Genomic DNA, 25,052 nt, shown 5'->3' with positions numbered 1-25,052 from the left:
ATATATATATAAGATAAAAAAGAAAAGGGTGCGGTGGCGGCGCGCGGAGGCTGGTCGGAGGAGGGCAGGAGCTTTGGGCTGGGGGCGGTGCACGCCCGGGCATCACTCCCTCCTGCCCCCCCGAATCCCGGAGGAGCCGCACCCGTGCCCCCCCCCCCCCCCCCCCCCCCCCCCCCGGCAGAACAAGGGAGCCCCTCCGGGGGGCACAGCCTGCATGCGGGTCTCCGGCGCTGGCCGCCATGGGGGTGCCGCCCCTGCCCCTTTACCTGCCGCCTCCCCGGCGTGGGGGGGCGGGGTGGGGTGTCGGCCCGTCCGCGGCGGGGGCAGCGGGGCGTGGGGGCTGTGGGTGGCGGTGAAGGCGGCGTGTGACAGATGTCCTCCTCTGACAGCTCTCGGTATCAGCCCAGTGGCTCCCTGCCATTGGCTCAGTGCAGCCGACCGGCAAGGCTGCTCGCTATAATAACACTATGCCTGCCAGAGGCGGCAGCTCAGACGGCTCCGCCGCGGCCGCGCCGCCGCTCCTCCCCCGGCAGCCAGCGCCGCGCCGCGCCTGAGGGGCTGCGCCCCCCGCCCCTCCGCCGGCGCCGCACATGCCGCGGGGCCCCGCCGGCCCCGGCCCTCCCCGCCGAGCCCAGGCCGGCCTGAGCGCCCCGCCGGTGGCGGGGAGGCGGCCCCGGCCCCATCCCCGGCTCCATGGAGTGCTACTACATTGTCATCAGCTCCGCGCACCTCAGCAACGGGCACTTTCGCAACATCAAGGGAGTTTTCCGTGGCCCCCTCAGCAAGAACGGGAACAAAACTCTGGTAATGGCTTCTTCCCTTGCCTCCCTCCTTCCTCCCCTCCTCGCAGCAGCGGCTCCGGCTGGCGGGCAGCCGCCGTGGGTGAGCTGCCGGCGCCGCAGGCAGCCGGGGTGCCGGCCCTCCCGGCGCGGTCGGTGGTGCCCGCACCGCCCCGCACCGCCGCGGGGATGCGGTGCCCTCGGCTCCCGCCCGCCCGGCTCCCCTCCGTGCTGGGGAGGCTCTCCCCGCGTCCCTGGGGCGGTCTGTGCAGCGGCAGGGTGGGCGCTTGCATGTCCCTTGCATGGCTGGTTGTGGAGAGCCGGTGAACGGCAAGCCCGAAGCCCCTTTTCGGCGGGGAGCCGCGGGGCTGGGGCTGCTCGGCCCGGGGAGGGGGGCGGCTGGCGGACACCCCCCGCGCACCGGGCGCCTCCCGTTGCGGACGGGGAGTGGGGGGGGCTGGAAGTGCGGCTGGGTGAAGTGAGGAGGGGACCCCAAACTTGGTTACTTGGGGTCTGAGCTGTTTGGGCTCAGAGATGCGGCTGTGCGAGAGCAGCTTGGGGAGCGGCACCCGGGTGTGATGGTTGGGCTGCCGAGTTTTTTCAAAGCAAAACTCCGCGTTTGGAAGGAATTGATGGCTTCAGGTAACTGCTCGGTGCTCCGGCAAGTCTGCATCTTAAGGCTCTTAAAACTGTTTCTGTGTACACGTGCCCTGCTTTGATATCTTTACATTTGTTGGGTTTCCTACGTGTTTTTGCTGACTTGCCTGGGCTGGCTTCGCTACTATTACTGAACTTCAATGGCAGAGTTACGACGCGCCAGTGTTGGCAATACGTGTGCTCTCCCGCCCGTTCAGATGAAAGGGATGTGGGATAACGGCGGGCTGGGTGAGCTGCATCACGTAACATCTCAATCGCCGCACAGCAAAGTGCGGACAGACGTCTCGAGAGTAGGATGGAGCTGAAAGAGGGGCTTAGCCACGTTGTTTATCACTCTCTCCCATCGCCGTCTTACTCCGAAATCCCCTTTGGAGGAGATGGAGCAGAACTTGCCACATTCTTCTTCACTCGAATGCATGACCTATATTGATAGGGAATTTACTAAAGTACTTAACATTTGCTGGAGTTGGCAAGCTTGCAGTTTCTCCCTAAATAAAGAGATTAAAGCAAGTCTGAGCCAAGTCATAAAAATAGTAACTACTACGAGAGAATCTGAGGCAGATTTTTGGACTGTTGCAAATGTAAAGTTCCTGCTTTCACGTTGTAAATCTTACCACAATTTTACGTGCTGTGGATTCTGCATATTTTTCTGTTAGGGATTACGTTCTTGGAATTTTAAACAAGTATTTGTAGTATCCATGAGATGGCAATATGCATGTAATATTTCACTGTAACAGTTGCAAACTCAAGACCCACTGTAGAAATATTTGGTACACTTAAAATAATTGCATGATGCATCACCTTCTCTCTACTGAAAAATTTTAGTAAAGATGCATTTGGACAGGACCGAGAATACTCTGATGTAACTTTTGGACTGTGTATTTATCTTGTGATTTGTAAATGATTCTGCTTCAATAACATTTTATTCTGGCTTTTTGATCCCCCACCCTGGCAAAAAAAGCAGCCCTGTATTCTCAACATTCCTGATTGGTCTATTTATGAGATCATGAGTAATGAGTAAAAACATTAGTGACCAAATTACATTGGAGAAGACTGGTATTAACTTAAAAATCAAATAAAAATATTGCGTAGGCTTTGAAACATGCTTGCTCTGGAAAGAAATTTAACTCAACCCTGTTCTTCAGCGAGACAGGGTAGATGTGAAGGGAGAAGAGATAGGATGGGGTTTGGGTTTCCCATGGGACACCTTACCTTTCAGAAGCTTTTGTTGTGGGCGGTGGGGAGAGTAACTGGCAAAAGTTTTTGCTGGGTTAAAAAGGGAGAGTTCTCGATGCTGGCTCTGTGGACAGTAAAATGAAGTCCTTTGCTATGAAATAAATGCTACATACGCAGACGTCAAACTTTTATTTATGTTTGATTTTTAATTTAAAGGAGGGAGAGATACCATTGGGTTGTGATACAGGGCGATTGGATACTTCAGACTAACAGTTCTGTGGTGCTGAAGTACATTTCAGCCAGCTCCAAGGCTGAAACCAACAGAGGATCGGTCACTTTCCCTGTAAATAGGCTTTCAAACGGAAAAAGATTAAAATCTTTATTAATACAAAGTAGAATATGCCTGTAGAAGTTCCGATAAGAATGCAGCCTTTTAATATGCTCTTGGTGGCTTCTATCCTAGAGTAAGACCAGGAGAAAAAGCAATTTGTCAATCTAAACCCCAGAAATATTTTGGAGCCACTCTGACTGAGACCTACCTTCCTATTTTGCTCTAAAGCATTCCGCCAGTTTTCATCTGTGCTCCAAGCTTTCTAACATCACTGTTTCCTCATAAACTGAGGAGAACCTGACAACAGCCTCTGCTTGTACAGCATAGAACTGCTTCTGTGCAAAACTTGCAATATTTGTTAAGCTATGCTTCTCTTAAACAGTTCTGCCACTATGCTCTATCTGGAAAGAAAGATGACTATACATGCTACAGTAGAATTTCACAGCAATTAAGAAAGTACTGGTCCTAGTCAAATGATGAAGTTGTGGTTTCAAGATGATTTCGTGTAGTGTATCTTCAAACCTGGTAGCTAGTTAGGTTTCAGGGGAGGAAGGTCCTTAGAGCTTCTGGCTGCTGTCCCACACTGAAGTGTCCTGCTGTTCACCGGCAACTCACCTTTTTTGCCCTGCTCTCCAAGAGAGGTCACTGAGAAACACTTTTCCCAACTCTTTGTCCCTGCAGGTGATCCTTAGATGTTCATCCTCTACCTATGTCCTGGTTCACACAGAATTAATCATCTAAAGCTTTACGAAGTTTTGGTTCAAAGCCCACAGAAGGTAACTGGAAGAAAGAACTACAAATTCTTGCTCACCTAGTAGGGAACATAAAGCGCTAAGCTTTGTCCTTCCAAAAAAGTCTTTCTCAGTGGAGAGCATCAGAGAGTTAGTTTATGGTAAAAAGATGGAATAACAGTGTTTCTATTGCCTAGTTCCCAGCCACGGCCTTTTTCTAAGTCATATCTACCTGTAGTGTCTACTGAGTGCGAGGCTTTGAGATGGGATTGTGTGGGTGGAGAGAAAAGGATGAGGTGAAGTGTAGGAGAAGGAGGGGATGGCCATGCTTTTGTTCCTCAAGGGAAGATTTAGAGGGAAAACCTGAGCTTGGAAAGAAGTGAAAGGCATAAGAGGGAACAAAGCAAAGGGTGGATTTAAGCAAACTGAGATAAGAGGCTACTATAACCCCCCCCCCCCTTTATAAATTAAGTAAGATATGAAAAAAAATGCTTGTGAATGAAGCTTTAGTGAGATGGTGGGGGAGGATGAAGGAACGCTTGTCTGTGTACAGCTGCGGGTACCTGACAGTGCAGCTTTGCAGGGTGCACAGAGTGTACGCCCCCGGGTAACAGCTCCCTGCCGGCAGGACCCGTGTACCTGATTGTAATGTGCTGCTCCTTATCAGGAGAGCGCATCTGAATAATGAATTGATGGGAAACTCAGCACATGTGGGAGAATAGCATCCTGACTCTTAAAATTCCTTCAGAAAATGCAGCGGTTTGGTTAAAAGGAGCTGGTGGTGTTTGGGCTGTTGGGTAAGGCTTTGTCCTCCCCCACTGCAGTTTCTACTGTCTGAAACACCCTTCAGGTACGTAAAGCCTCATAACAATCATGGAACTACCACTTCGGTGCTCTGGGGCAGCTCCTTGGAAGGGATGCTTTGTTGGTGGGGTACTGTTCAAGTGAACCGACTGCTGATCTTTGCATGGCAGATCGTTTTTGACAAGAAATTCAAAACTTACCATGTGGGTCAGTAATGTGTAATGATGTTGCAAATTTCTGATGCTCTTTCTGTGTTTTAATGTAATATTGCTTATGCCTTGGTGTTTTAATCAATGAATATAGGCCTGATTGCTTGGCCATGTCTTGTCAGGGTTCATATCTAGTGACTTTGAAGCTTTTCCCAAGGCTGTTGTTTTTAGCAGTAGCAATCTGTAGAAATTTGTTTGCTACAAACTCTTTCGTCCACAGATCTCCTGAAGTTTTCATGCACTTACAGTGTTATTTTTTTCTATACCTTATGTTATTGATGTCAAATTACACTAGTCTGTCTTTGTAATTTATCTTCCTTGCTGTGGCTGCTGTCTTGCAGTTTATAATCTCAAAAAGTATTGAAACTTGTATGGAAAAATAGCTCTCTGGAGGGAGAAATCAGTTGTTCAGACTCACAACCACAAGCGATTTGCTAAATCCTTAAAATGTCTTTCAGAATATAAACCAAACCATTTTCAAGCATTATCCTGGTTACATGTACAGTTTCTGGTTTGTCAGCAAGAGAACTGACTCTTGGTCTTCTGAGTAGCTGGTACGTGACTGGTGACTGAATATCTGCTCTTTCACCCAAGGATAGTCTACTGGTGTAAATGGCAGTGATGGAGAACTAGCCATGTAGGGCTCGTTCACGTCTTTTAATTGGACAAGTACATTTTTTCTGTTGCTGATCAGAATGAGTAAGGTTCGGTTGCTTGCCCAAGGAGGTCAGTGAAAAGTTTAGACCTTTATATGGTATGAATTGCTGCTGGCGTTGTGGTTTTAAGTGTCTTGTTGATACTAATAGAAAGTAGGTGAGGTCAAGAATTCCCTGGTCAGTAGTTGGTTAAAGACTGCTGTTTCAAATGTACCAAACACAGTAACCTGTTACTGTGTATAACAATAACCTCTCTATATGCATGTAAATATATAGGTTTATACTTTGGTTATAACTATATATGCACAGGGGACTTCAGGGGAAGAATTGAAATAGTGGTCCCCAGCTCCAAGGGAGACAGGCACAAATGATCTCAAACTGGAATCAGGCTTTGAGCTCAGTGTGGAGAGGAAGATCACATGAACTTCAGGTGGCTACCATGTAGTACAGCTCCATGCCTCCCAGTCAGCTTGGTTGTAGGTGCAGGGAGTGCATGTTGACCTTTAAAATACAGTGTAGGTACAGGTCTGTCTAAAAAGCTGTTGGTTGTCCATTAAGACCATATTTTGTTAATCCAGCTGTTTTTGCCATCAGCTATCTTGCCTCTTAGGTTTATTGAACAAAACTGCTTTGAATTTTTATTTATAAACCTTTGTGTGTGTGTGTGTGTATGAAAATACTTACAACTTCTTTTACAAGTCCTAGGGCTTAGTTCTGCTTTTATAAGAACTCCACAGAGTTCAGATGCTGATACGCTAGTGTCTTCTGAAAATGCCATCTGTTGTTCAGGCTGTCTGTTGTCTTTAGCTCTTTTACATTTTGTAGAATATTTTTGTGCTTCTAGATCAACTAAAGTAAATATGTTGTGGTGGTCATAGAAATTCTCTTAAAATGGATTTTTATTACAACTATGCGTACCCTACTACAGTAAGAAAGCAGTAAACTACTTGTAAATCGGCTTTCCTGATGAAAAATCTTCTAGCTGTTGTACTCATGCATGGTCAGATGGAAATGCCTGCTGATTTCGAGTCATTTAACACGTGTGAAATAAACAAAACTTACCAGAGGTTTATTTTAAATACAGGTAAAAACAGGTCCTGCAGTTCTGTTTGCCATATTGTATATTGCCAGTAGCCGAGGGTAGTTTTAAAATTCTGTCTTATACATGCAGGATTTAATAAAACTTTTTTTTTAGAAAAGAAATTTTTACAAAAAAATGCAATGTATTATACGTTTTTCATCTTTAGCATTGCGGAGTTTGTAGGGTAGAGTTGTTAGGCTTGAGTTATCTTGGTTAAGGGAGAAAAATGACCTGGTACTTCCATTAGGGGTTTGTCCCCTGTGAACGTGCTGGTGTCTGTGGCGTCTCACTGTGCTCACGAACCAGGCTTGGAACTCGATAATGTTTCCATCTTTTCTGTGAGAGAAGCTGAACAGCCCTAACTCATTAAAATATTAAAATGCAAAACAAATTCTACCTAATTTGATTTGAATAGTTAATCAGTGTCACTTAAATCATGATTGAAAACCAACCACTTGGAAGACAACAAAATAATTCGGTAAAAGGGAAGTAACAATGAAATCATATCTGTGTTCTGCATCTAGAGTTCATTTGTCTGAACAGAGGCGACTCTTTTTTAAATAAGGCTCTTGGTAGTAGGCCTGAGTGAAAGCACCATCAGCAGGGTCGTTTTGGTTAGCTGAATGAAGATAAGTCTATCATAATTTATGTGAATTTCCAAGGCAACTCTGAGGGGTCGCAGGTGCCATGCAGTGAGATGCGGGGCACTCGTGTCCATCAGGCTCCGTATGAGTGCATCATCTGGTCCAAAATACAGTGGGAGCTAGAGCCCAACATGCAGCAGATTTGAACTGGGGCAGCTTCTGATTCAGAGCTAGTACTGAGGCAGACTTTTGTGCTGTAACAGCTTATTAAATGCATGATAAGCTTCAAACACATCGGTATTCTGTTGAACGTAATTAGACTATTACCATGGTTAAATTAGTACACTTGTTTATTTTTTTTTTCAGATCAAGGCCTTAAAGAGTAAGTCTGAGGAGAGCCGTTGCCTTGAATATTTTCTAATGCAAATATCCATAGCAATCTCAGAGCTCAGAGATACAGAACATTAATTTTAACGCGTTGCTCAGTCTGGAAAACTCTGTTGCGCACATGTTGTTTTAACATGTTGCTAACTGGCAAACAGCAAGTTGGCTTCTGTATTTTCAAAACCATACATACTTTTGGATTCATTAAACTTACGGAACCTTCTCAAGGTGCAGGTTGCAGTTCTAAAAGTCTCACCTTTCCCATAGGCTGTGGGAACATGTGGGTTTTCTGACCTTCCTATCATCAGGGATTCACCACTGAAAAAAACAGTTAACTGTGAGGAGGACATCCAGGGGACACCAAGTAGTGGCCTTTTAGTTTAGCACATTGGGTTTTCCAGTAGGACTTGACTAAATAGCTGCAAGATCTTGGATGCCCCTATCTGGTGACAATTGCAATATTTCCTTTTTTGAATGGCACCCAAGTATGCCAGCAGGAACAGCTAATCTCTGCAAGAGTCAAAAATGTTGAATGGATGCATCTTGAAATGTGGGGATGGACCAAGATAATCCCACAAAATCAATCCAGAGCATTTTCTATTATATAATACCTTAATACAGTTACTAATGATGGCGGCCTTATTTATAGCATAGGTTCTTTAACACTGCCTGGTGGTGGTGGAAAGTGAGTTGATTTTTTTTGTTTGCTTGCTTGTGATTCAAATGTAAACACAGGAGAGGGAGTGAGCCTTCCTCATTTAGCTGTATCTGGCCAATCCCTAATAAACAAATACTAGTCAGACCCTTTCATTTTTCCACGCATTTTTGGAGTGAGAACAAACACTTTTCCTCCAGCATTCTTGAGAGGCTGGTATGTGATGAGCTGTGACTTAATGTTGTTTAACCAAAAAAAACCCACCCCAAAGTAAACAAAACAACATTTACTCACGAGGAGGCACAATATTTGTCATGTTTAACCTTGTTTTTTCAATAGAGATAAGAAACTGCCTGAAGGCATCAGGAAACTGGAATTTTAAACTCATAGTGTAATTAATTTATTTTGTTAAAGTATGTTTACGATTCCCTTCCTCTAGGGAAGGGAATGCCACTAGCCATGGCAGGGGTACAGATTGGGCAGAAGGTTTTGTTTTTCCCTTGGCAGATGTTTGTTCTGAACCATCTGAGTTGTATGTGAACACGAATCTCTGCAGAACCCTATTTTTTTCAATTTTTTTAAATTCTTTCAGATAGTAAATTTCCAGATATTTTCCATGTGGGATTTTAAATGGTGGTAGTTGTACAGATAGTTTTGTAAGAAAGGACATGCAAATTGTTCCCCCACAGCTGTAAGAGCAAATCCTCAAATAAGGCCTGGAGAGTAATCTCCAGCTCTCCCGCCTGCCATTGCTCTCCTCATTGAATACAGTGAAGGACAGGGGTTTGACTTAGAATTCTGGAAGCATCTTGGAAAATGTTTAAAATTGGTTTGAGGAACTGAGATTTTTTTTTTTTTTTTTTTTGTAGCAACTTGTCTTTGCATTTCTTTAATATTTTTTTTTTAGTTTTTGGTGAAAAGGGTATTTTTAGAGAGACTTCTTTCCTCAAATAGAGAGTGATCAGACTGCCTCCTCTGGGACCCAGCTCAACTCAAATATTCATGTTGCTGAATTTCTCACAGCTACATATAGCTGTATTGCTTACATTGGCCAAGTCTTTGTCAGGTTGTTTTCTTTAAAACTTTGTAGTGCAAAATGTCTGGTAGAATTTGCCTCTTCACCTTACAGAAATAAGTTTCTGGATTAGGAAAACTGCTTCCTTTCCAGCTTACTGATAACATATATCCACAGCAAATACAAATCAATGTTTCGGAAATCTGTGAGACTGTGATTTAAGAAGCAGAACAACCCCCAAACCCCCCTCTTTTCTGTGTGTGTGTGTCCATAAAGTTTGTGGATTCCCACCCCCCCCCCACCCCCCCCAATAAATACACTTACAACTTGATTTACATGGCAGGATGTAATTGTTCTTTTAGGGTTTCTGTGTAAACAGCTGCATTTTCTAAGTATTTAATTTCTGTTGGAAGTGTTTTTAAGAGGAGAGCACAATACCCGTTACAGAACAGCGTATCAGCTACTACTTCATAAAATGGAGTTTGATAAAACGTCTGGACTTCAAACTTGGGGACGCTCTTGGGTCTGTATAGGGTTATGATTCATACATGGGTCTAGCCAAGCAGTCCGCGACACAACTTGAGCCTGAATCTGTACAGAAAAATGCTTTTATTTATTTATTGATTCTAAATTAGTTATTATTGAAACATATGATTATTTAGGGAAGTTTGCTTGGCCTTGCTCTGTTGGAAACAGTTGGCTTTGCTGTCTCATGAAAGGGTAGAGCATGGACAAAGATGTTCGCCGAAAGCCTTGCCAGTCTCTAAACCTGCCTGTCCCCGCCTTGGTACTTGTTCTTCGGCTGCTCCCAGTTCACAGGATGGCTTTCTGGCCTGTTCAGCAGCACTGTTTTTCTGTGGTAGGAAAAAAAGGTCCGTGGTCTGCCAATACCACATCCAGTTCGCTTCTTAACGGTTAGCTGCTGGCTATGCTGGGAAGGAGGGGGGGGTGGCCATGAGGAGTGCCTGAGCAGGGTGGGCAGGGAGGATGGATGGGGAAGCGACCTGCGGAGCACGTGGTACCTGCTGCGGGACACTGCTCTGCCTCTCCGCTCCCCGCGGCCAAGGAGTGAGCGTGTCGTCGGCTGGTACGACCTTTGAAAAAGGCAGGGGCTTCTAAAGTGTATTCGTGGCGATGGTAATAAGCTTCTCCGGACCAACAGGCTTGAATTAATCAGCAAAAGTAACTTTTATTTGTTTATTTATTTATTGTGTTAGTATTTTTCATGTTTGGATAACTTGTTTTTATAAAATAACGGTAATACCAAGGGAAACAAAGCAGCTGATAGGAGACACCATGAACGACTTAGGTTCCATTAATGCAAGGGTTCTTCCCCGTTGTTAATAGCACAGGAAGGTGTTTATCCAGATGTTATGGCTTGGTTTGGTTTCTGAATTTAAAAAATACAACAAAGTAGCTAAGTGGCATAAATAACATTATACCAGAGATCTTGGACTTTTTATGAACTTGCAGCATAGCACACTAGGTCACAGTCTCCAGTATTTTATTTTTTTTTAAAGTATTCTATTTTTACAAAGTATTCTTTATTGTCAAAAAAAGTGATAAAAAGTTTAGGTTTACTTAGAAGCCAGACTCTGGAAACTTAATGTAATTACATGAAGAACATTATGCTTTTTCACATGAGCCGTAAACAACTGTTTATACAAATAAACCAGGGTTGCTAATAGCTTTTATGCTGCTTATTTATGATACATTCTTAAAACATAGTTAGCTGATGCTTTAGACTACTCTGAGGTTAGCAGTGAAGCAAACTGCAGAGTAGATTTGGGACTTGTTGGTTCTTTGCTTTGATATTTCTGATAGTAATGTTAGTTTTGTGATAGTTTTACGGAAAATATTCTTTTACAAGGGAGAAAAATTGAGGTAATATTTCCAAAGGAGCCACTAAATCACCTGACAGCTATTTGTTTGGCAAATAAGCGAATGTGTGTGAACTAGCAGGTAGCATTAATGATCAGAAAGAGATTAAAACAGTTTTAAAGGACCACTTCCAAAGGTTTATGGAGTTGTAATACTCAGGGTCTGTTGAGCAGAGACAAGAGCTTACTACCAACAGGATGTCTAAAATACTTGAGAGTTTCTTTATAAAACACCTTTGAGTGCTTGTGAGTGTGGAATTGCCAAGGCAATGTCGTGAGAGAAAGCCTAGTGAATCCCCGTAGCTGGAGCATTATGCCGGCAGCTGCAGGTGGTGGCAGCGTGTGCCCAGAGTGGACCTGCTTTATGAGTAACTGGGAAGTAAAGAAGAAAAATGGATTTTCCCAGTGTGCTGGTATTTGAAGGGAAACTTCAGCTAGGTATGTGAAGGGAGCAAAAATACCCAAGCTATTTCATATAGTGAAAACGAAGGGTCACCAAATGATAGCAAACTATTGCAGTGACTAATGATAAGGTGGAACTGAAGAAAGACTATGACAAAGGTTTGCCTGTCAGCATGTTCATGGTGGCAGTGGCAGTATATCTGCTTTGTTTGTTCGGGTTCTTGCATTGAGAAACTGGACAGACTTGGAGAGTTTTTGGTCAATCAGATTCCTCTTGGAGGTATGTGGAGGGTGGCAACAAGCTGAAGTTAAGAGATGGGAAATTCTGATCAGGGATAAGGAAAAAGCAAAAATTTGAAGGGTGGTCAAGCACTCGAAGAGGTTGCCAGAGAGGCTGAGGGCACTCCATCCTTGGAGATGCTCAAAGTTTGACTAAGCAGCCTTAATCTGCCTGGTTGTGCTCTTAAGCAAGGTGTAATGTCCCTTTCAGTCAATGTTATGATTTTGTGTAGGAGAGGGGCTTTTAATGTCATCCTCTGTGGTATGAAGCTCCTTGGGGAGCGAGGCATGTCACTGTCATGTCCTGCTTACGGCCTTTTGGGACCACTGGGTGCTCGTGGCTCACATTCCAGGTGCTGGCTGGCTGGCAGGAGCCATGTCTTAGCTGACTTTCTCTGGGGATCTCCTAATCTGTCAGAGGTCTGACATATAGTGCTTGTTTCAGCTCTCAGTAACAAATAAATCAAATGCAACTATTGAATCTACTTACAGTTTCTTTTTAGGGATTCCTGAGCTGAGTCATGGTTTTCATAGTCAGTGACCCAACTTATAATTAAGAAAGATGATGGACTCGGAACTTGTCCAAAACGAATTCATATTTAGCTCTCACTCTCCACAAATCATATGCATTATCAGCAGTATTTTATTGATTACACTTTTTCATATTAAAAATTGCTGGAGTATAGAATCTCTAATTTTAGAAAGGCTTTTAAAAGGTACTCAGGAGCACTGCTGATAGAGGAATTGATTTGCTATTAGAACAGCATTATGCAGAGGCAAGGAAAAGTCAAGCTGAGCATTTTCTAAAGGCATTGTGTGGTGCACTCCTGCATTACTGGAGACGCAGATTGTTGCAAAAAGGTAAAATAAGGAACAAGCCATAAAACTGACATTCTTCAGCCCACAGAGCTCTTACATTGTGGGATGGACAGTGTATACTTCCATAGTTTGAGTATTTCCAGGAAATCGGTCAGGTATTTTGCATCTCTTCATACAGCAGGTATGGTCTGTTTATGGGTTGATTTTTTTTTTTGCTCTTATATATTTATATAATTAGTTATATTAGATTTTTATATTTTATAATGTATATAATATTTACAATTATCATATGCAATTAGTTTTTATTATATTTTAAAACTATATTACGTATATGCAGACCCGTGTTTAACACAGTGGTATGGCATCATACTCATTTCCTATAGTTCATGATTTACGTAGAGCAATTATGATTCTGAGGGAGGGCAGTGCCAAAGCTTGTTATGAGTGGCTGAATCTCTCTTTTCTGTAAGAGGGGGCTAGTTGATATGAACAGACAGTTTTCACTTACTGGAATGGAACTGAGCAGAAGACCAACCTTGCAGAAGTCCCCATAGAGCAGATCTGTGCATGTGAAGACTGCGTATGTTCTCCTTCATCCCCATCACAAGCAGTAGAATTCTAGTGCTTGCCTTGAAGTGTTCTGGTCGCTGCAGGCCAGGTACAGGCTAATGCTGACCATTTTGAAGTCAAGGGATGAATGTTGGATTTATTTTCAAATCGGTTAGTAGAGTAACCGGAGCCATATATAATCGCCTTCTAAAAAAATCTGTCAGAAGTTTGATGCGTAGTAAATGTGAAAGCTACAATATGGAATAAATTAGCAAATGGCTCAAGTTCAGTGTCTCTCTGAAGACTACAGGGGGGTAGAGGAAATTACACTTGTATTTTACACCTGCCAAATTGAATTACAGCAACAAATCTGTATAATTACAATTCAGAGACCATGATTTATTCTCGGAGTTAGGTAATTAGAAGCAGGACTGCACTTGAAGGTTCAAATTGGATTCTTAGAAAGAGTCCCTTACATGAATATGACCCATACAGAAATCAGTGTTTTCATCTCTTCTATTTTAAGAATTTTGAATCATAATGTAAAGTGACTCATCCATTATTTCCTCATCTCTTCATCAGCAAGATGCACAAGAAATTGTTCCTTTGATTGTTTCCCTGCAAATGTGAAATCTTTACAGTTTCTTCTCTTTTCAACAGGCATTCATAAATCCAATTAACATTAATGAGTCTCACATGTGTGCATCAAGAGAAAGAAAAAGGACCTTTTGTCTCTTAAAGCATGTGTTTAACTGCAGAAAAAAAATGAAGAAAAAGCTTTTGGTGAATTACGGGTAACAAAGTCAATAGCTTCTATCTCATTTTCGCAGTAGCTAACACATTCCCCTGGTTCTCTCTCCCCTGTCAAGGGTCCTTGTACGAGCTGTAAATGCAGGATGAGCAGTGCTATTGGTGAAGTGGTGAGTGCTATTATTACCTTCAGTTCTAAGATTAATTACTAATTGGCCACATTTTCAACCGAATGGCAGGATTACAATAGGGTTAATGTGACTGTACTTCTGTCTCATGACATAACTCTGGGAATAAAGTGAAAAGGAGTAAAAAGTATTAATATCTTAGTGACCTATAAAAAAGAAGTGCTTAGTGCCGCTCTGCTTAGAGGGATGACAGGAGAACCTCTGAAGAATAAGACTGATGGTGTAAGAAGTTCGTGAGATTTCATATTACTCAGTAATATTTCTTGTTTACTTGGGGGGGGGGGGGGGGGGCTCTTGGAGCAGCTGCGACTTTCGCGATGACACGGGAGGTCTTGATTGAGCTCAATGCTGTGAGCGGGGTCTTAGATCGAATACTGACCTCTAAAAAAGCATCTGCTCCTGTTGCTGGTAAAACAGTCTCAACACAGGGAATTTTGCTTAATTTAATTCATTGTCAATTAACACCAACTTTTGATTACTGAACTGTGTATTGGGGTTGGCAAAGAAGACTTAAATTGAAGAAATGCTTCCTTAAATTTGGCAGCAGTGAAGCTGGGGGAGGGGCGGGGAGGGAAGTGGGTGACTCACATCAGTGTCATGGCCAACCACAACGGGTGCGGGGTCCCCCACGTTCCCCCCGCATCCCCTGCCCCCCAAACCTGCTGAGTGTCCCCAGTACCTTCCTCAGTCACAGCTGACGTGCAAAAAGGCTCCAAGGAGCTCATCGCAGTATAAATATGCTGAAACCATATGGTCTATCAGAATCATAATATCACTTCAGAGGTTTAGAAATAGCATGTTTATTAGCCGTAATCGCTCAAAACCTTTCATCTAAATGAATAGTCCTGAGTATTCAATGTAGTTACATTTCCATACAAACCTTTTGTGCCTTTCAGTTTGGAATAGAAGGCGTCATCATTCACATAAAAAAACCCAACAGTGAAAGCCTCTTTGGTTGACCCCTGCGTCCACAGCCATCTAGTAGGATCAGGATCAGGACTTTCTTGGAGGCACAGATTACAGCTAATTCCATGTAAGATGATCTAACATGCACATCTATATAGGATGCTCTGTGCTTTAAAATAACTGTTACACTTTTCTGTCAGGAAGCATTTCCTCATTTCCTGATAATTTTACAGTTTTGCAGTGTTTTTTTCTCTGCATTATTTGAATTTAAGCCCATTTTGTCTTGACTGTTTGCTTTTACTCCTTGATGGTTACATCCTTCAGATATCTGTAAACTGTAAGAATCCTCAATCCTTACATCTTTTCCAAGCTTGGCATGCTTAGCTGTTTTCCTCTTTCTTCATACATCAGTTCCTTTAGTCTTGATTATGCTGTGGCTTTTTGGTTTTGTTTTTTTTGTTTGTTTGTTTTGAACTCGCTCCAGCGTTTCAACATAAATCTATCAAATGGTTCCTAGCAGTCCATATAAAAGGTGAAATTAGAAGAATTCCGTGGATGTTGCTAGTGGTTCCTTGATGTATAGATACTTGGGGGTGGATTGTGCAGTCTGTATATATAGAGGCATATGCTTATTCTATACATAATCTCACTAGGACCACTCACTTCATCCTGTTCTTATGACTTCCTTAATTTCCCCCTCCACTCCTTAAACTCCTTCCCACAAATGCAGCATTTAGCTATGGGTAGAGTTTTTAGTTTTGTGGAGTCTTTAGTAGTGCTGTGACTTCTCTATTGCCTTCAGTATATCAGATACAATTTTCAGCTTCTCAGGAAGATGCTTTGATAAATCCCTGATTATAACACTTGTAAGAGAGGCTTGTTTATATTTTGTAAGAATAATGTGATCCTTGCCAGAAGCTGACAGATTTATTTCCTTCTGCACTATTAATTGCTTGAACTTGTATGTGTATGAAAGAACAGGAATAAATATGATGTATTTCTACACAACTAGAGACATAAGTTTTATTTCTGATCTCTTTGTCTTTTAATTTTTGCCTTATTTTCCCCTGTGTGGGTTTTTTTTTCCCCTATCAGTGGAAGATCTACGTAGCTTGGTTAGAATTTCGCTGTTGTCCTGCTCAGTGCAAACCTCATCTCAGTGGGTATGTCCATTTTCTGTTGTGGCTCGTTGACCTCCTGGTCTGCTTTAGCTGACATTCCTTACATGCTTTTTCTGGTTAGTGGGATGATCTGAATCCACTAAGGTTTTCTTTTGGGGTGGGGGAAGAAGTCACATTCGCTCCTTCCACTGCAGATATTTGGAAATACCTGCATTGTGTTGAACATAGATCTCACGGTTGATTCTTATACAGTTCTACAATTTAATTTTCTCTGTTTTACCTGCCTGACTAGATTGGCATCCTCATCACCTGCCATCTACCACAAATTCAGGTTCTTCCATTATTTCTTTATAGACTCAAATTTTAAATGACAGACATAAATTGAATGAAGGTGAGCTTTGCAGCAGACAAACGCTAGTCACCAATACGCCTAAGTTAATTTTTACTTGTAACAAAATATGAGAGCCGTCAAGATGTGCGTTTTATTAATCTGAAGAAGCATACTGCTTTGGCAACATCCATTTCCCAGGGATGCTGTAGCCTGCCAGGCTGCAGAAGTACCAGTTATTGTCAGCTTTTTCATAACTGGGTTAGCTCTTACATCTGTCTGTTCTCTTTCACCCTTCGTTGCTGCAGAGAAGTACAGAACATAACTTGAGTAACGTGAGATTCCATGTTATTTCATTTTGGGGCAACTGTGCTGCTCTCTTCTGTCCCCTCCTTCGCTGTGCTGGGCGCAAGGGTGCCTGTAGGACGGAGCTGACCTGCCAGCTAGCGTAGCAGGGCTGCCTTGCTTTCACTCCTGTTAAAGTACTGAACTTGGCAATGAAAGGAAGGAAAGAAAACATCGTAAAACTCTCAGATACAAGCTGACAAGTTAATATGCATGCTTGAACACTTAAAGAAATGAAATAAAATCCTGGGATGCCAGGGTTGTCTGGTGAGCAATCATTTTCATCACAAAGCTCTGGGTTTGAGAAATACTGGAAGAAGATAAACAGATTTAGTGATTTCTTGACATCACCCAACACTTTTTTTTTTCTTTTTTCTTTTAAACCATAACAGTATTTTATGTTTCTTGGTGCCTTTTCCATTTCCCCCATTCCATTTCTTTTATATCCGTCATTTGGAGGGACAGGGGCTGCCTGCGACTGCATTACTTGTAATTGGAAAGATGATTTGCTAAATGTAATTCTCTGTTTTAGACTGTGTACTTTTTAATGTCTCTCTGTCCCATGCTCCTACTTTGCTTTTCTTTCTTCTGTGCTCTGTTTTGCATATTTTTCCTTTCTGCCTATACCTTCCTCGTGCTGTTTTCTTTCTTTTTTGTATTTTAAAAACTTTGTTCCATTTCATATCCTAGGTCTTTGCAAGTTAATTCGCAAAACCAGATGCCATTTTAGAACTAGATTAACTGCCTTTGTTCAATCAGAAAATGAGAATTCAAGGTCTGAACTCTTGTTTTGACTAGGTTTTGGTGTTTGTGTTTTTTTGGTTTTTTTTAGAACAGGCCTTTTGGATTATGTTTTAAGTACAAGATCTCTAATACAGTTGTAATTGCTTTGCTCATTAATTTGTTAAATCTGGTACAGATTTAATGGTATTGTTGCAGTTGGCATTTAGCTGATTGGAAAAACATGGTAATACTTGTGTTCAGATACTGCAAATGAGAGAATGGTAAACCTGGTTTATGCTACTCTATGCTTGCGGTACTCCACGTTGGTTCTTGTGAGCAGTTACAAGTTGGAAAAGTCCTCGTAAAGCTTGACTAGGTGGAACTCAGAAGTTGGTGTTTCGAAATGAGCATGTGGTTATTACTATTATTTATTTTTATAAAAAACAACTAGGACACCAGAATGACTGTGTGCATGCACACATAAGTATAGATATATAAAATGTATTTTCAGGCTCACTATTCCTTTTATAATGTGAACAGCATGATGGAGGCTGTGTTCAGGTAGACTTGAGTAAGCAGGGTGTGATCACACAAAAAAAATGAAGAAATCTCTTCTAAAATTTTCTTGCAATTGTATTTTTTTTTGTTTTCTTGGACAAGGAGACAACGGCAAAACTGAAGTGTGTTGTTTTAAACTGGCCTTCATCATGATGGTGAACACTTAATCTGATGTGAATTCACCTTCAGATCTTTAAGATAAAGACCTGAGCTGCTGTTCTTAAAAAAAAAAAAGATGTAATGAAAAAGTTATTTTGAAGAAAGGGAGAGGGTGTGAGGAAGCAGAGGAGGATGTGGCTGGTAACAAAGCATATGGATTCCTTCAATAGCATTGCTAGAAATGCTGAGGTGGGTTCAACTGCTGGTAGCTGGGAGAGGACAGTGGTCATACTGGCAGAAGGATGGACTTCCCAGAGAAGTCTCTCTGGCCATTTCTTGAGCAGGTCTCAAGGACCTGTGGCAGCACGTCACTTCGCTTAGGTACATAGTGAGGTACACTGGGAGTTGCTCCTTCTGTTTTACTCATGGGCTACATAAAGTAAAAAAGTCAAGAAGGTACTAAAAATGCATATACTGAAATTTAATATTGCTTAAACTTTGTGTTTTCTGAAAGGCATAGAAGAATATTTAAAACAAGATTGTGAAGCTTTTGACTCCTCCTAACTGTCAAACCTCATTAAAGCTTCCTTGAACGGTTTCCCTTCAGCTTTTTCCTGCTTGCCTCCCACAATAACAGTCTCTCCAGATGACAATAATAATCAAGTACTCTAATAAGCATATATACGGTAAATCAGTGCTGCCTATGCGTATGGACTCATCTGCTTGCTGGTCTGTGTATGCGCATGGAAAATGGTCAGCTGCAAGGAGTCAGGCACCTGCACGCACCATTCATCAAGCTGATGTTTGGAGTACGTAGGGAAGCTAAATGGCTGGAAAGAGCTATCTTGTTCGAAAAAGCCACTTAACGACACATTCAGTGAGGAGGTAATATCTTTAAAAATATTTAGTGCCACTCAAAGCCTGAAAAAGCAACTCTTTGAAATATTTCAAGACCAGCATCTTTCAGGGGAAAGCTGAGCGGTTCATACGCAGTAATGTTAACTGTCTTTTAACGTAACAGTCTTAGATACTTAGATCCACTTACTACCTGGAAATACAGCTTGTACTGAAATCTATTAATTGTTTAAAAGTGTCAGATAGCAGAAGAGAACTGGCTTCATTACACTGTACTAAGCATGTTAGAATAATAATTTAGTACGTTCAAATCGCTGGGCAGGCAGGGATCATGAGCCTTTCTGACACTTTAACATTGCGATTCTGTCTCTGTTCACGTGAACAAAAAGTGGGGGTTTCAGAAAGGTTCCTGCTTATGCAGTGTATTTTTTGCTTCCTTAAGCTATATTCAGTGTTAGTTTTCACTGTTATATTTCATTTCTTATTGTACGTGATAGATTTGCTGTTTCCTTTAATCTTGCCTGCATTTCAGAGGTAAATGGAATTAATCCCATGGTAAATTCCTATGTGTCCTCAATCGAACTGTCAAGCTTCTGTTGTTGGTCCTGGAAACATTTGTTTATCATCAGACTTGTTAAGTCTTATGTGTTGAGACCTAGACACGTACCAGTGGTTCCTATCTCATTCTTCCTGAAGCAAAGTGTCTGTCTCACTCATTTTCAGTGTTTGTAGCAACATATTACAAGTTGTCAGTAAGTGACATATTTTAAAGTGGGGTCATGTTTTGCTTTTCCACTACTAAAACGGGCCATAAACGAGACATCTTGTAGGTTCTGCTTTAAATGGGCAGCCGTGACTGTATCACGTGTTTATTCTGATGTTAATGTTTAATATATGTGTGCCTTTGGATACTTTATGTATAAATGACCTGTTGAACAACCTGAAAATTACTGAAGTCTCTATGCATCTCCACAGGTTCTTCCCTGATCCATAGCAATGAGTGGGAATCGGAAGAGAGCTACGTATGCCTCCTATAGCAATAACTGGGGGCTGTTTAAATCAGTCGTGGGGATGCAGGAATGATCACATTACCTTGGCTTAGGAATGTTACCCTGTGTTATTTGAGCATGAATTTAGCCTGAGAAACAATGAGTAAATCGATTCAGCTTAGCTTTCTTTTCTCCTAGGCCAAGCTAATTTGAATTGCCTTACCTGGCTTGCAGTTAAGGGCAGGAATGAGGACCGTTGATTTACATAACCTTGTGAGAAGTTGGGGTTGCCCGTTTGAGCTGTAGGAGCTGCACTGAGGTGGCTTAAGCTCTGTAAAATTATTTTTGCCAGCACCTGCATTATAATTATTTTCAGAGGAATACCGTAGTTTTGAAGTGAGTTGCCTTTCTCCCTCTACCATGCATGTGTTGGTGTGATTTGCACGGCGGTGCTGGGACAGGTGAACTAGACTGCTTTTGGAGAAAATGAAACTTCCCTCCGTGAGTCTACCAAAATGTATGTTAAGCCATCAGTAAGATTCCAAACCAATGGCTGGCCTTTGGATAGCTTTGAATTTAGATAGCGTGGGAATTGCAATATATCTAGTTTGAAGTCAAGTTCCTGATCTGCTTGTGTTACACAGCTGTTTACACTAATTGAGTCAATGTAGAGATCCATCCTCTTGTGCAATTTCTTTGTAATGTAGACATGACCATATGTCTATATATAGACTAAGCTATGTCCAGAATCAGCATTTTACTCAGTAATACGAAAGTGCAATTAGATATTACAATAATTATGTTGTTTCCTTTACAGTGTATAAAGTTATAAAGCAAAACAAGAATAAAATACTTCATCTTTTTGTATTACGTGTTTGCGTGCAAACATTCCCTCTTGCCCAGATGCACACAAAATTTCTTGCCCGTGTGATTGTCAATGTCTGTTTTACCAAGTCAGGAGGCAGAAGGGAAGCAGCAGGTCTGTAGGGCAAGAGCATCAAACCCCAGTATGTGGGATGGATGGACTTGAGGGCTTTCCCTTCCTGATAGCTCTGATCCGCTCCAGCAGACTGAAAGGCCCTTAGCAGGTAGAGTGTGTTAGGCAAGTCCTGGAGTGCATCTCCCTGTTTCCCTTGTGTGCTCCAGGACTTCTCCATGGTTTGAATCAAAACATGGTAGATGAGAGCGGTTGGGATGTGCAGGGGCAAACACTTTGGGAACTGAAGTACCAATGTAGACACGTCTGCTCACATGCTCACTTCTGCCAAACAGCATGTCCTAGAAGCAGGTTTGTTTTTTCAGGTGAGGGATGAAAGTATGAGAGAGGTTGAGGTTCTGTTTATGAAAGCCCATAATGCTTTTATGAAGTTAACTTATATTTGCTCTTGGGCTTTCTTTTCCTCCGGCGGAATATTCATGTGTCCTTTGAAAATAATTGGTCTGGTCATCATTAACATCAGTGAGGATATCATTTAAGTAAACACCCAAGTACTATGGTTGCAAGAAAAGTTCAAGCTTTTCCTGAGCGTTTGAGGACAGAGTCAGTGCCATGTGTTCCCCTTAGACGTGTTTCAGGCTTCTGGCTTCATTAGAAGTAGTATCATCGGTAGGAGGAGCTATGTCTTCACTATCTCCCTTCACGTTCTCTGGTTTTTTCTCTCAGTGTTTTTTCTCTCATCTTTAAGGAGTTTGTCCTTTCAGTTTATTGAGCTAAGTTTGCAAAACAGATCTCGTTATTCTCGCACTGTGTATGTTTAATTCCTGAATCTCTTTCCATTTAGCATTGTATGAACTGGGCCAGGAAAACAAGGCAGAATATCTGGAAAAGCTATTTAAAGATGGTGGAAAATCTTACAGTTTCTTGTCTGATGCTAGGCTGAATTTGTTGTAGAAGTTCAGTGATTAAGTCACACCAGGTGCTGTGCTACACATGCAGAAGGGTAGCTTGGCACCAATGCAGCAGGGCTGCCCTCTTGCATTTCTTCAGCAGCTGGGCCAACATCACTGCGTCAAAATAACTCGGTGCTTCTGCTCAGCCTTCTCTAATCACCTCACTTAGATCCAGGCTTCTGAAAGAGCGCTCGGAAAAAATGATGTAGCTTAAGAATTTTTCTAAATAAATAAAGAATTTGGGAGAGTTCTGCTCTGTGTCTCTGGGACAGGGACTCAGGGGGACAGCTCGGGATGTTTGGAAGGTTTGTTTGATCTTGCTCTATCTTATGCTGTTTATATGGCACTGCTCTGGAGTGGGACCTGGCCAAGAGTTCTCTTACCTGCAAGAGCTCCTTCGGTGGCCAGGGGAGCGAGTGTTACCTCTGTGATGTACGCTGTCGTGTCTGAGAGTCTCCTCGCTTTGGTAACCTGAATGGCAAAGGTTTCTATCATAGCTGGTGTCAAAATGCTGGTGGAGCTCAGTGTTGGAGCACCTTTCTCATAGCGTTGACTGTTTGTATGAGACTTTTTCCCCGATTATGTAAAATATGTGCAACTGTTTGCAGTAAATGATTAACTGTGTACTATGTGAACTTTGGAACGTTACTGGTCTCTAATGCTGCAGCAGAATGCTGAGATGTGTATAAAAAGCTACAGTAATTGTTAGAATATTCACCTTTTCATGCACGAGGAGACTTATATTCATGCAATTAAGGAAGCTTAATATCTTTGTAGGCTCCTGAATTTTTCAGGGAAAAACAGTAAGTGGCCAAGCATGTTTTGGGTGTAGAAATATTTTACACAGAGTTTAAATGATACCATTTTCCTATGGAATGAGATACAGGCAGGTAACTTGTATTTTCCCTTCTATATATTTTAAATTACAAGGTACCTAGGTGGGCAGTGATGCATTTTCCTGTTGTTACTGAGGTATAACCTGAGCTGACAGCTCCTCTTAACAACTGGACATAATAGTCCTAAATGGGGTGACTGCTACCTGCCTGTGCTGGGTCCTTCTGTTCAGCTGGCATTTTGCCCACCTAGAAATTGCTCAATAAAACTTGAGTAAAATGTATGGGCACAGAGTGATCTTTTTAAAACCCCTACCAACTACCTTCCTTATTTTACCTCCAACATTTACTGTTGTTCATTGACTCAATAATATTAGCTGTATAGTTAAAGGTAGGGAACAAAATGAATTGACTTTTCTCAGTTGTAAAGAAGAATGATCGAGCTAATTTTCAAATAGGTGTGTAAGGTGAAAGAATAGTATGCAAATTTTAATCTGAACTTGAAGTGTAATAGTCACATAGCTAGACACAGTCACTTATGAACCAATAATGTAGATAGAAGGGGGAAAAATTACTGAGTTTTGAGAATGTCACATGAGCTGTACATGCAGGCCTTGCTCAGTTAAAAGAAGGCAAACCAAGACCAAACAACTCTTAACTCCTTTTGGCTTCAGTAAATATTGTGTGGGGTGTAAATGCACGTTTCCAGTGCAAAGCCATGGGTAGTGCTGTATATTTCAGTATACACTGGTAAGCATGACCACTCAACCCATTTTCTTCCACTTGGTTATAGGGGTACCGAAAACCTGGAATATGGTGGGTTTTTCCCCTTTTCCATTTCTAGATTTAGATTTTGATGGGAAAAAGACTCATGACTGGACTCGCTTTTTCCAGGTACATCCAAGCAAGGTTAGTTGGCTCGTACTCAAAGGGAGCATAAGGACAAGAGCAGTTCAGCACAGCTGGGTGTGGGAGCGGGAAGCCAAAGCCTGGAAATAGCCATTAGCCTGGTCCTGGCAGGCGAGAGCACGGATCAGATGACTCCCAGGCAGGGTGGGAGGGTGCTGCAGCATCTTTGTAGCGTGACATTGGAGAAACCTTGAGCTGATCTTATTTTCTTTGCCAAAAAGTGATTTATTAAAAGCAGGATTTTTTTTTTTTTTTTGTACTTTTGTGTTGCAGTTTCTTGAGATTCAGTGAGGAAAGTCTTGTGATTGAAACAAAGGAACTTTAATCTGTATCCTGAATACATCCGTTTGATAGTCAGTTTGGGGGGGGGGAAGTGGTGTGGTGTGGTAGAGGAGATAATTAGAGGAAAAACTAATTAAGTTTAATGCCTTGTATTTTTTGATGATTTTACTTTGGAAAAAAATGTATAATAAATACTCTTCCCTGCTACCCTCTTCTCTCTGGCTCTCCTTTCCTTCATTTCAAAGATGCAAGTATTTTATGAGAGGAGATTTTTGAATCTATTTTTTTTAATTCTTTGAGATAATTCTCAATATTGATCTTTTCTACCAATCGACTGGACTCTAATCTTTTTGACTACAAGTTTTGATTAGAGCATACAGATATATGAAAGGCATGGACTATATTTAAGCAACAGACCCCAGCTTAATTTTCTTTGCATCTCACTCTCTTACAAGTTTCCAGTATCTTTCAAATACCAGGAATTCATTTGAGAGAATGGGAATTCCCAGTACCTGATCTGTGCCTCTGGGTACACACTGGAGCCTGGTGCCTGGGGTTTAGGCAGCAAGTGCATGGCGAAGTGAAGAGATTCCTCTGTCTCTGCAAAGCACCGCTGTCATTTTGGCATCATAGAAGAGCACTGGAGTACCGAAGCAGGCAGTTCAGTATGAAAAAAACAAATGTGGAGAGATTTGCCATTTTCCATGATGATTTAAAAGCTGCAAAGGCGTGATAAAAATCGTAATGATGGTACTTTGTGTTTAAACTGTAGTTTCACTGTTAAAGTTGAAAGGGAGAATTTTCTTGTTCCCTACCAATTTGGTTCCAAACTTGATGTGTCTCCAGCCCAGGTGCATCTGTAGTCCCATGGGAGACAGGTGTCGATGTTTTTTAGGGGTAGAGGAATAAAAATTGATAATAATAAAAACCCAAAACATCATTCCCCCCAAAACCCCTCAAACAACCAAAACCCCTCAAACCCCAGCAAGATAGTCCATTACATGGTGTAAGATGTTTACATAGGAAAGTAGTGAAAAGCATGAAAGCTCATCAGCTCCTTTATTCTTATCTGGTTGGGCCAGAGAAGTGGAGAATTTTCCCTTTTCCCTCTGAATGCAGGGAGGCTTGTCTGAGTGTGAGCCCTGCTCGCCCCTTCTGCCCGGGACTTCCACTGCGTTTGGCCTGTTCTGCTGCTCGCGGGTCACTCCCATGGCCTTGTTTGGTTGCTTGGGTTTATTTTTCCTTCTGCTTTAATTGGAATTCAAAATCTACTTGTGGAGTTGAG

At 42.1% G+C, this 25,052-nt stretch overlaps 1 protein-coding gene across 1 annotated transcript in view; it reads left to right on the top strand.

Moving 5' to 3' along the window:
• Positions 1-585: 585 nt before the first annotated feature.
• The window catches only part of ZNF804A (zinc finger protein 804A), a 152,780-nt gene continuing 128,313 nt past the window's right edge, over positions 586-25,052 (top strand). The window contains exon 1 of the mRNA XM_040604866.1: positions 586-804. Coding sequence (XP_040460800.1) covers positions 694-804 — 111 coding nt within the window. The 5' untranslated portion in view covers positions 586-693. The remainder of the gene's footprint in view (positions 805-25,052) is intronic.

This window comes from Falco naumanni, chromosome 8 (assembly GCF_017639655.2).
Source record: "Falco naumanni isolate bFalNau1 chromosome 8, bFalNau1.pat, whole genome shotgun sequence".
Classification (NCBI taxonomy): Eukaryota; Metazoa; Chordata; class Aves; order Falconiformes; family Falconidae; genus Falco; species Falco naumanni.
This window is presented reverse-complemented; position numbering and strand designations above follow the sequence as displayed.